The sequence below is a fragment of the Panthera leo genome, chromosome C1, assembly GCF_018350215.1.
Source record: "Panthera leo isolate Ple1 chromosome C1, P.leo_Ple1_pat1.1, whole genome shotgun sequence".
NCBI lineage: Eukaryota > Metazoa > Chordata > Mammalia > Carnivora > Felidae > Panthera > Panthera leo.
Genome location: NC_056686.1, coordinates 110,802,692 through 110,814,850, shown reverse-complemented (window position 1 = coordinate 110,814,850; position 12,159 = coordinate 110,802,692). Strand labels below are relative to the sequence as shown.

The 12,159-nt window shown below is 47.6% G+C and overlaps 1 protein-coding gene across 2 annotated transcripts in view; it reads right to left on the bottom strand.

The window, feature by feature from the left end:
• Positions 1 to 10,245, bottom strand: part of ERCC3 (ERCC excision repair 3, TFIIH core complex helicase subunit) — a 28,216-nt gene extending 17,971 nt beyond the window's left edge. For both annotated transcript variants that reach the window (XM_042954105.1, XM_042954106.1), the window contains exons 1-8: positions 10,155 to 10,245; positions 9,586 to 9,791; positions 8,695 to 8,931; positions 6,808 to 6,857; positions 6,239 to 6,374; positions 5,670 to 5,834; positions 4,982 to 5,186; positions 2,546 to 2,860 (exon numbers count right to left, since the gene is read on the bottom strand). In XM_042954105.1, coding sequence (XP_042810039.1) covers positions 2,546 to 2,860; positions 4,982 to 5,186; positions 5,670 to 5,834; positions 6,239 to 6,374; positions 6,808 to 6,857; positions 8,695 to 8,931; positions 9,586 to 9,791; positions 10,155 to 10,182 — 1,342 coding nt within the window. In that variant the 5' untranslated portion in view covers positions 10,183 to 10,245. The remainder of the gene's footprint in view (positions 1 to 2,545; positions 2,861 to 4,981; positions 5,187 to 5,669; positions 5,835 to 6,238; positions 6,375 to 6,807; positions 6,858 to 8,694; positions 8,932 to 9,585; positions 9,792 to 10,154) is intronic.
• Positions 10,246 to 12,159: the final 1,914 nt, after the last annotated feature.

Here is a 12,159-nt window from a genome sequence, read left to right as displayed (position 1 = left end):
GTAGGATGTGATTCTCTAGGTCATCGATTTCCAATCCAATCAGAGCCAGTAACCTCCTGCTCCTTAAATTTTTTTTTTGGAGTTTAGTTTTTAAATTAGCACACAGTAAAAAGTGACCTTTTGCTGGGGGTGGATGGGATTGGTTCTATAAATTTTAACACATGTGAAGATCTGTGTAACCACCACCACAATCAGGATACAGACAAACCCATTACCCCCAAAACATGCCCTCCTGTTCTCCCTTTACAGCCACACCCTGGCACCCACTGATCTGTTCTCCATCACTAGTTTTGTCTTTTCAAAGGCACTATACACCATATAACCTTCCAAGATGGGCTGATTTCGCTCAGCAAGTACCTCTGAGATTTCTCCAAGTTGTTGCATGTAGCAACAGTGTGTTGTTTTGTGGCTGAATAGAGTTCCAGGGGAGGGACCTTCCCATTTGTCTATCCAGTCACCTGCTGTTGGGCATTTTGGTTGTTTCCAGGTTTTGGAGACTCTGACTAAAGCCCCTACGAACATTCATGTACAGGTTTTTGTGTGAACCTGAGTTTTCATTCTCTAGGACAGATGCTCAGGGGTGGGCCTGATGAGTCACATGGCAATTTTCTAAGAAACTGCCCAACTTTCCACAGTGACTGTACATTTTGTGATTCCTCTGGCGGTGCATGCCAGCTGCTCTGTACTCTCATCAGTTATTGTCAGTATTTTCCATCGTGGCCACTCTGATGGGTGTGTGGCAGCATCTCATCGCATGGTAGTAATGTGCACTTCCCTCAGGGCTAATGATGCGGAATATCTTTTCAAAGGCTCCTAGGCATCTGTATATTCTCTTTGGTGAAATGTCTACTCTTGTCTTTTGCCGATTTTCTAACATCTCTGCCACCGCCAGAATGTCTAACTGGCAATCAAATGAACGTGCCTAAAGCCGAACCCCTGCACTCTGCAAACCTGTTCCTTCTACAGCTTTCCCCAGTTCTGTAGCTTTCCTTCCAGTTGCTCAAGCCAAAACCCATATGGTCATCCTTGATTTCTCTTTCTTTCAGGTCTCATGGCCAGCCTGTCAGCTCTGCCCTCACAACACATCCAGAAGTAGATTACCTTTATTCTTACTGTTCAAGCCTCTTGGTTGGGCCCATCCAGCTGCTTCCACCCTTGCCTCCTTCCGTTTATTCTCAGCACAGCAGCCAGGGTGGTACTTTCATAGTACATGACAATCAGACCATGTCACCCTTTGCTCAAATCCCTCAAATGGCTTCCCACCCACTCATATAGTACAAGCCCAACACCCTACAGTGACCTACGTATAGGATTTGGCCCACACTCTATCCTGCCTGGCCCTCTCTAACCTTGGCTTTGACTGCTCTCCTCTATGTCCCTCCTGCCGCATAGTCATCTTGGTGCTGTCGGACCATGTCAAGTACTCTCCCACCTTGGGACTAATGCTGCCCTGTTCCTTCAACCTGAATGACCCCCAATCCCTATGTGGCTTGCTGTGAACATCAATAGGTACCCTCAGACATGCAGGAGGGCTGGAGGGGTTCTCATTAACTGAAAAGAATGATGCTAGGGCCACTTAGGCAGTATTTTGAACACTACGTGAAAATGCCTCTGATTTCATTTCATGCAGAGAAATCCCTAATTTACATTTAACTTACCAGAGCTTCCCCTTCATTTGTTTTATCAATGAATACTAGAATACTATGTGGCAATAAAAGGGCAGATACTACCAATACAATGTTATATGGGTCAACCATCATGCAAAGTAAAAACAGCCACATCTAAGAAAATATATATTATATGAGTCTGGAAAATATATGAAATATTTACTATTATATATAACATATATTCCTTAAAACATATATGAATTATATATCATATGATTCACATTATGGTATTTCCCGAAAAGGCAGGTCAACTATAGAGACAGGAAGCACTTCCATGGTTCTCTGGGGCTGGAGCAAAAACACTGACTGTAAATGAGTATGAGGGTGAGGTTCTAAACCTGGATCACAGTCACGGCTGCACAACTCCATAAACCTGTGAAAAATCTTGAATTGTACATTTATAATAGGTAGTTTTTACTGGTGGAAATTGTATCAATATAGCTATTTCTTTTTTAAAAAAATGACTGCCTGCAACACTTGGAGAAGTTGGGCTTCTGTAACGTATCAAGGATCAATACTTCAATTCAGCCTTCAAATAAAACAAACACCATTACGGCAAGGACTTCAGTGCTGCTGGTCCAGTTTTCACAGCACCATAAGCCAACCGGTTAAGGGTAAACTGAACTAGAACAGTAAGATTGAGGAAGAAGGGAAAAGCCATTTTCTGAATGACTACTGTGGGCCCGTGATTCACGAAGCTGTCTGCCACCCACCCTCATGCCCACCCCCCACATGCTTCGGACTTACTTTAAAACTTTACCCAGCAGACCTTTCTAGCAAGACAGATGAGCTACACAGCAGTCTTCCCTCCACCCAACGAACAGAAATCAATTTTTGTCTCTGCAATGAGCAGGTAGCTCGGCTCTCAGCCTGCTTACCTGGTATGGTATGTACTTCATCCAGGATCATGAGGCCCCACTCCTGAGTTTTGAGCCACTCCATGACTCGCTCAGCCTCCCAGGACCTTTTGGTGGTGTGGCCCAGCATGGAGTAGGTGCTAATGGCAATGGAGCAGCCGATGGGCTTGTCCTTGGCATCAGAGGTGAAGCGGCAGATCTGGCTGTCGTCAATGGTGGACCACATCTTGAACTGGGCTTTCCACTGCTCCACAGACACAGCTGAGTTGCCCAGTACCAGACAGCGCTTTCTCACGGTGCAGGCAGCTGTCACACCAACCAGGGACTTGCCGGCACCTATGCGAAACCAAAGGGCAATGCCACCCAAGGCCAGGTTGCAATGAAAGACAAAGACAGGGGTGCCTGAATGGCTCAGTCGATTAAGCGTCCAACTTTGGCTCAGGTCATGATCTCACGATTCGTGAGTTTGAGCCCTGCATCGGGCTCTGTGCTGACAGCTCAGAGCCTGGAGCCTGCTTCGGATTCTGTGCCTCCCTCTCTCTCTGCCCCTCCCCTGCTCATGCTGGTCTCTCTCTCTCCCTCAAAAGTAAACATTTAAAAAAATTTTTTTGAAGGACACAGACAGAATCCACACACAAATCTGGGTGAATTACTTGCAATAACCCTCAGAGCCGATACCATGAGGCACTTCTTGTTCCAAGGTCTCTTTTCTTCTCTATAGAAAGGAGACACGTCCAGCTCACGCACAAATGTGACAATTAAGAGAGACAGGCACCAGGCCCTCCTGTGGCATTTTCCATGAATTTTGTTCTAATGTTGAAATCTCAAAACTCACCAGAGATAAGAGACCCTCTTATTGCTGAAATTGTGAACATGAGGAAATGAAAGCGGAGGTACACGTGGCCCCTGCCATGGGAAGGTGGTGCCTCAGAGGAAAAGTGTGCCCAGCACACAGACCACACCAAGGGCCCAGTACAAGGCAGCTCTTAGACTGCACAACGTGCTGGGATGAGAATTCAGGCATACAGGAGATGTGTACACTACTGGCAAAGACACAGGCGAAATTCCAGGGTTTCCAAGTTTACTATCTTCCACCATTTGAAGATCAAGATAAAAATCAAGCTATTCCTTTAAACAGCATTTCCTCCTTCACCAGGCATGTGTATCAAAATCACCCAGGGAGATTAAAAAAAAAAAAAAAAAATGTGGAGGCACAGGCCTCTCCCCTGGAGATTCTAACCTCCTCAAGTCTGAGGTAGGGCCCCCAGGTGAATGTGCTGTGACCTCTGGCCAAGAACCTCAGCCAGGACCTGACATGACTTAGGACAAATGATATCAGACAGGTGCCAAGGAGGCTATACTCTCCTTTCTTGGATGTGCACACTGTAATAAGCCATCCAGGAACGAGCAAAGCTTCTCTGCTATGAAGTCTCCAAATACACACACTTACAAGCTGATTGCAAAGGATGAGACCCTAACTCCAGTGTATAAGATATCACCTGCCCCAGCAAGTGCAAGCTGGTGCAGCCACTCTGGAAAACAGTATGGAGGTTCCTCAAAAAACTAAAAATAGAACTAGCCTATGACCCAGCAATTGCACTACTAGGCATTTATCCATGGGATACAAGTGTGCTGTTTCAAAGGGACACACGCACCCCCACGTTTATAGCAGCACTTTCAACAATAGCCAAAGTATGGAAAGAGCCCAAATGTCCATCGATGGATGAATGGATAAAGAAAATGTGGTGTATATATACAATGGAGTATTACTCGGCAATCAAAAACAATGAAATCTTGCCATTTGCAACTACGTGGATGAAACTGGAGGGTATTATGCTAAGCGAAAATAGTTAGAGAAAGACAAAAATCATATGACTTCACTCATATGAGGACATTAAGAGACAAAACAGATGAACATAAGGAAAGGGAAACAAAAATAACATAAAAACAGAAGAGACTCATAAATATGGAGAACAAACTGAGGGTTACCGGACGGGTTGTGGGAGGGGGGATGGGCTAAATGGGGAAAGGGCCCCAAGGAATCTACTCCTGAAATCATTGTTGCACTATATGCTAACTAATTTGGATGTAAATTTTTAAAAATAAAAAATAAAATGAAAAAAAAAAGACAGCGCCTGCCCCACATCACTGTCACTGCCCAAGATCTTACACATTGCTTAGTCGATGTGTTTACCATCTGTCTCTCTACAACCAAAATGAGCTCCCCGAGGTCGGAAGTGTTGTTCTATCCACCACTGTATCCCCACTGCTGAGGTCAAAGCCCTGCACACAGCAGGCACTCAAATATCTGTTAGGTCACAGATCAGGGCGTCATCTGACCTCAGCTGCTCCCTGGCCAGGTATGATTTAGAGAAGGGCACACAAAGGAGAGCAAGAGAAAGCTGGCAGACCATGACAGAAGAGTCTGGCCACCTTCTTCTTTCAGGTGTCACTTACCACAAGGAAGAACGATGACCCCTGAGCGGGCACGTCCATTCCCAAACATCTTCCGCAAGCTCTTTTCCTGATAAGGTCTAAGGACGGCTGTGGGTTTCAGGTCAATGTTGATATCAGGGTTAACAGAATCATTCCGGAAGTCATACTCTGCCAACAGGGGGTACTCCAGGTGGATACAACGTTTCTGGAGCTCTTCAATCATTTCCTGGGGAGTGAGCATGGAAGACATTTATAATCTTGTTAAATCCAAAGCATGCTCATAAACTATGCATAATCCGAGGGGGTTAATGGTCAAGAAGACAGCATTTTATGTAGGCTTTTACAATTTCAGATCTTGATCTGCTTGATATCAAGTAGATATCTGCTTGATAACAGCTGGGTTAAAGCACAGAAAAGCAACTCAAGTTAAGGACACAGACAAAATTAAATCCAGTCACCAAAATGCCACCAAAACCACCAAAATGCCCCTCAGACACTTCCCACATCTCCCAGGAACTTGTGAAGACTGACCCAGCAGCCAGAGTCACAGGACACTCAGATCTAACCCCATCAGGAGGAATGATGCCACAGCTCACAGACACCATAAAGGAGAAAGCAATTTCAGGAAGACACGGGGATCCTTTCCTCTCACACAGACCGCAGAGTCCATGCAGGGCTGGGCCGCTTGGAGAGGGGTACATTCACTAACCTGCTTGACTTCAAAAGATACTGTCTGGGTCTCTTCTTCTTCTTCCTCATCCTTGTCCATTTGTTCGTAGAAGTCAAACAGGTCTGTGGGGATATCAGATTTTCCCTGTGGGTCTGTCACCCGGGAAGTGGAAGGTCCACCACTGCCCTCAGCAGTCTTGGCGATCTGTAAAAAAGGCAGGATCTGAACCTCTGTGCAACAATGAAACTTCATGCCACCAAGCAAGAGCCAAAGTTGAACAAGCAACTGCAGCTGTAAGAAGACAGGAGGGGTGCCTGGGTGGCTCAGTTGGTTGAGCATCCGACTTCGGCTCAGGTCATGATCTCGTGGTCTGTGAGTTCGAGCCCCGCATCGGGCCCTGTGCTGACAGCTCAGAGCCTGGAGCCTGCTTCGGATTCTGTGTCTCCCTCTCTCTGCCCCTCCCCAACTCATGCTCTGTCTCTCTCTTTCTGTCAAAAATAAATAAACATTAAAAAAAAAATAGTAAGACAGCAGGGTCCCAAGATGCAAATGCTGAACTCAATGTCCCAATGCTCCCACTACCAAGGGTGACCCAGGAGCCCACGTACAGCCGACTTGCTCGTGAACGTCTCTGTGATGAGCTCCGTGGCCTCCCCGTCAGAGTTCCGCAGGCGGCACTCCCGGATCACCGGATCCTGGAGAAGATGCTGGATGACATCAGGGTGGGAGCTTTCAACGAAGTACCTAAAAGAGGGGAGGGAAGGAGGTGACTACTGAGCAGTACACCATTTCCAGAAGGTTCTGTGGCTCATTTGATCAGATGGGCTGGAAATCGTGGCTCTGTGCTTCTCTCAATCTCTTAGTCTCCCATACCCTTGGCCAGATCTGAGCTGCGAGCTACTGGCCAAGATATAACAAATGAGGTTGTGGACAGAATCTGGCTTTGAGGTCAAATAAGGAGTGGCCGGAGCCTCAGCGTCACTGCTCGGGAGCGGGGAACACAGTGGCCAGTAAATGAATTCCCAGTTTTGGTCACTTCCCTTCGCTCATCCCTTCTATCCCCTTACTCAGGGGAGCAGGTGCTGGTGCAGACAGACAGCCCACAGACATCAGCCCCTTGCCACCTGCTCTGCACAGGGCACAAGTGCCTTGGGGGGCTTGTCACAGGATCCCTTACCTGTTGTGCTTCAGGACCAGCTTGACTTTTCCGTAGCTGACAGTACACAGCTGCAAAGAGTGACAACATCCAACAGGCACAATTAGCAATACTCGGCTCACTCAGGACACATTCATTAGTGGGTATGTCTTACTACCTACCAAGTGAAGACTTCAGTTTACTCAATGTGCAATCCTAAAGAAGTCAGGTCTGCCAAAGGTGAGCTTTTTCTTATTAAACTCTACTCTTGAGAGTAAAACCTTGCTTTTGCCTGGCTCTTTCTGATGCACATCCCTTAATTTATAAAACGCTACATAAAATCTTTCTTTTATTTTCCCTTCCCTTTCCTTCTCCATTCCCACAGGCCCCAACCTAATCCAATGGTTCATCCAGCCACACCAGCATTATTACAGGTCCCAGCACAAAACTGGCACAGAGCATGTATTTAGTAATTGCTGTGTAAATTAAATGCAAAACCCCCTGGCCTCCTCACCAATGTTCCTATTTCTCCCAACTAGAATGTAAGCTTTGGAGTGCCTGGGTGGCTCATTCAGTTAAGCATCCGACTCTCGATCTTAGCTCAGGTCTTGATCTCACGGTCATGAGTTCAAGTCTCACACTGGGCTCTGCGCTGGGCATGAAGCCTACTTAAAAATAACAATTAAAACAACAGAATGGAAGCTTCTTGACAGAAGAGACTAGGGCTGAAATCTTCTAGGTTCCCAACAATCTTCAGGACGGAAAGCAGCAGAGGTTGTGTGGTGGCCGTGGAGATCTGCCGCTCAGCTCTCAGGCTGTGACCAGCCCCTGCTGCTGCCCTTCTGGATCCCCTGCTGCATTATACCAACACCTACATTCCTGCAGGCAGCTCCAGGCCAAGACTGAGCACAGCCAGCGTGCTAATGCAGGGTTCATTCCAGCAAGGTGAGGCCCTTTTCCCTGGGCACCTTTCCATATCACAAGAAGACAGAACTCCTACCAGGGCTCCTGTCAGCTTCCCTGAGATCGGATGCATCACTGTACTGACGGTCTGTGGCACTCACCAGATCTGGGGGTCTGAATCCAACTCCCTTAGATCAGCTGAAGGTGACAAAAGCCACTGTCATCTATTCTGAATGGCATTGACCTGTCTCTCAGGACAAACCCAAGCATGTCCAATGCTCTTCATATGGAACCCTATCCACTTCAACACTTGCAAGTTCTTTTTGATTTTCCCTAATGGAAAGTGTTGACTATTGGTCCCGTGCAGGAATTCAGCCTTAGACAGAGTTTACCACTTATATTAGTCTGCTCAGCTGCTGTTCAAAACACCACAGACTGGGTGATTTAACAACAGAAACATTTCTAGAAGTCCTCCATCAAGGTGCCAGTGATTAGTTTTTAGTTAAGGCTCTCTTCCTGACTACCTTTTCACTATGTGCCCATATGACCTCTTCCTTGTGCACGTGCAAAGAGAGCACCTGAGCTTTCTGGGTGACTATTCTTAAAAGGATGCTAATCCTATTGGATCTGGGCCCCACTCTTATGACCCCATTTAACCTTAATTACTTCCTCATTACAAATATAATCACATTAGGGGTTACAGCTTCATATGAATTTTGGAGGGGACACAATTCAGTCCAAAACACCATTCACTTCTGGCTGCATTCCCAAATAACCCTGGCCAGAATGGGCCTGAATTAGTATCCCCAATGTGTTAGTGTTCATCGTATCAGAGCGCTCATCAGAAGTGTGGCCTCAGCAAGAAGAGATCCAGAAGAGAAGCAGCTGCGGGAATCAGTTATGTCTCTCCACACGAGATATGAATGGCATCTTCATGATGGCCACAGGTTGACAATGGGTAGCACCTGTCCACTATTAACACATTCACAAGGAAGGCAAAAGAGCTGGCCTTAGCTCCCCACTTGCCTTAATAAACTGAATAATTCCATCAGGGACTCCCGTCTTGCTGAGCTTCCTGAGGTATTCAGTGATGTCACTAGTTTGTAGCCCAACACTGACAGCTGCATACAGGGAGTAGGCAGTTAGTTTGTACTCATGCACGTGGGTTGGTCGGCACACTGGCTCTGCAATAGCCACCAGGAAGTCTTGAGCATATTTGTAAACCGGAGAGAAGGCTTCTAAGAAGATGTGGCCATCAGGAGCCTAAGAAACACCAAATGGACATGACAGACAAAACAAAAAACAAAAAAAAACAAATGAAGTGTAGAGACTATTAGACTCTTTCCCACACCATTACCCAGAAAAGATAAGCTGCCCAAAAAGGGATCTTTAACACCACGGATATTTTTGTAAGCCCTCCTTCAGCCAACTGTGGGCCTGTTACTTTAATCAGATCCAAGGAATGGAGAGATTAGAAGAGCAGGTTTCCGAAGTCGGTTTCCACTCTTCTTCACAGGGAAAGCCTACCTTATTGGCTATCTTCAAGGTACCTTTAGGTTAGGTTTCAAACGAACGTAGATTATTACCTACTTCGAGCTGAGCAACAGAGTGGCCTAGCAAATATATAGCTTCCATTACTTTTTGTAGATGGGTAATTAAAATGTTACACAATAAACGGCATTTGCTCAGTAAATAAAAAAGTATTTCCACGCATGTGGTAGAACTGAAGGGAAGGGGAGAAGGAGGGGCTAGAAACAAAGGCTAGTGTGCCCTGGGTACCTGCTCCTTCTCAGGCTGCTCAAACAGCATGTGTGAAAGCCGTCTCCCAGCCAGCTCTGGAGGGCAGTACCCTGCATTTCCATTTGGGGTCCAAAAACCGAACCAGCTTGGCTCTGCCCTGGCGGAGGGTATGCTTACCACCCAGAGGGGCCTCGAGGTGTGGTCGTCCTTCAGCGGCATCTGCAGCCTGTAGTCCTTGGCTCCATATTCATCAACTTTGGTGCCGGACTCATCCACCTGCTTCCCAGCCGCCGAGGGGACCGCCTCCTGAGAGTCGTTCCCGGGGACGTCGTCGTCATCTTCTTCTTCATCCTCGTAGTGCCGCTTCTTGGACTTCTTCTTATCTGCAGATACGGACACAGAAGTAAGCGCAGCAGGAGCCTAAGGTTCCCTCCGCACTGCTGAGCGACATTTCGAGGGAACCTGGCAGCAGCAGTACTTCATTCACCAACGCCATGCACCCCTAGCCAAGAGCCACCTGCGTGCCGCTGGCGTCCTCTCCCTCCAACGCTTCCCACCCGGCCCACGACGCAAGGCGGCCCAAAGGTCAGGGATCGCCCCCTGCCCAGCAGCTTGTCGCGACAGCATGAACAGGCCGCGAGACACTGCGGGGCTGGCAGCCGCTGAGAAGCCCGGAGCGGCTACGACACAGGACGACGGGGAAGGCGAGCGCAGGCAGGCCCCAGAGCGCCCGCGCCACGTCTCACCGCGGTCTCCCCGGTCTCTTTTGCCCATGGCAGCAACAGCACCACACGGCCTGTGCCGCCGGGTCTCCGCGGCGGCTGCTCCCAACGGGGCTTCCGGTTCACACCGGACGCTCTTCCGGCAAACGCACAGGAAGTCCCGCCTCTGGGCGGCGGGTCGTTGGGTGGGCGAGCTAGCCGGCAGACTAAGGGGTGTCTGTTGTGTTCCCGTGTTGCAGGCCCTTTTTCCCCAGCCGTTCTTTCCTGTAGTCAGTCAATGAAATATTTATTGAGCATGTTTATGCGTCCAGGCGCATAAAGCGTCCAGCCACTGTTTTAGTCTTGGGGTAGGATAGTGAACAAAGTAAAGGTCCTAAATTCTGACAGGGATGTGGGCAGTAAACGCATACGGCGTTCTGTACTCTAAGAAGAAATAAAACAGGGCCCAGAGTAACAGCGCCATTCCAAACAGAGAGACCCCCCCGCCAATGCCCCTCTGAAGTGTCATTACTTGAGCAAAAGATCTGGAAAAGCCAGACGCTGTCCTCCAAGAGAGGAGCAGTCCGAGCCTAGGACTCGGCCACACAAGTTTGGCGTCTAACAGGAAGACGAGAGGGGAGTAGTGTGGCTGAAAGAAGGAGAGAGGACCCACTACTGTACATGTAGGTAGTGGTTCTCAAAGTGGGGTCCCCTGGCTGCATCGCCGTCAGACGGAAATTGGTTCAAACTGATGAGAAAGGCACAGATGCAAAGTATCCGGCCCCACCCCAGACCTATTGAATGGTAAAACTCTAGGGGCACAGCAGTCTTGTCATCCACAAGATGAGAACCACTGATATAGAGCCTTATAGGCCATTGCAAAAACTTACAGATTTTATTACAAAATAGGAAACTACTGGAGAGTTTTGAGCAGAGAAATGACAATCTGATTTAATATTAAAAAGTCAGTCTACACTAGCTGCTGTGTTGAAGATAGCCTTTACGAGGTCAAGGGCAATGACTGCAGCACTCCAGTTGAGAAATTGCTGGCTTTACTAGGGTGGTGGGGATAAAGATGAGAAACAGTTGTTCCAGTCTGAATGTATTTTGAAGATAGAGCAGGATTTGCTGACAGACTGGGTATTGAAAGTGACAGAGGAGTAAAGGATAACTCCAAGATTTTTGGCTGCAGCAACTTCAAAATTGAGGAACCTTAAAGAAGGTACAGGTTTGGATTGGCTGGATGGCTCAGTCAGTTGAGTGACTTTTGATTTCGGCTCAGGTCATGGTCCCAGGGTCATGGGATCAAGCCCCGTGGGGCTCTGCGCTGAGCATGAAGCCTACTTAGGATTCTCTGTTTCCCTTTGCTCCTCTCTCCACCCCACTCCCCCTCCCCGCTCTCAGAAGAAAGAAGGTACAGGTTTGAAGGGAGGGGAGGGGTTTGGACATATTGAATGTGTCTGTTTGAGTGCCATAATAAAATACCCCAGGCTGTGTGACTTAAACAACAGAAATTTATTTTCTCACAATTCTGGAGGTTGGCAGTCCAAGATCATAGTTCTGCTCTCTTCCTGGCTTGCAGATTACCACCTTCCTCCTTTCTCACTGTGACCTCACCGTGGGGTTGAGGGAAGGGCAAAAACTCTGATGCCTCTTCCTCTTCACATAAGAACAACAGCTTTTCCAGATTAGAGCCCCACGTGTATGACTTCATTTAATTTTATCACTTCCCTACAGGTTCTCTGAATACAGTTCACATTAGCAGTTAGGGCTGCGACATACAGATTTTAAGGAGAACACAATTCAGTCTATGGCAGTGTTCTAATAGACAATTGAAGGCAGTTGGATGTAAGCCTGAAGTTCAGGGACCTAGAAACAGAAGTTGGGGAATTGCCAGCATACGGTACTGAAGCTATAGAACTGATTGTGGCTGCCTAGGGAATGAATGTAGGTAAAGAAAAGCTCTAGGAACATTTCACAGCGAAGAGGCTGGAAGGTAGAGAACCAGGGCAATGCCAATCAAGGAGCGCTCAGAGAAGTAGGGAAATGG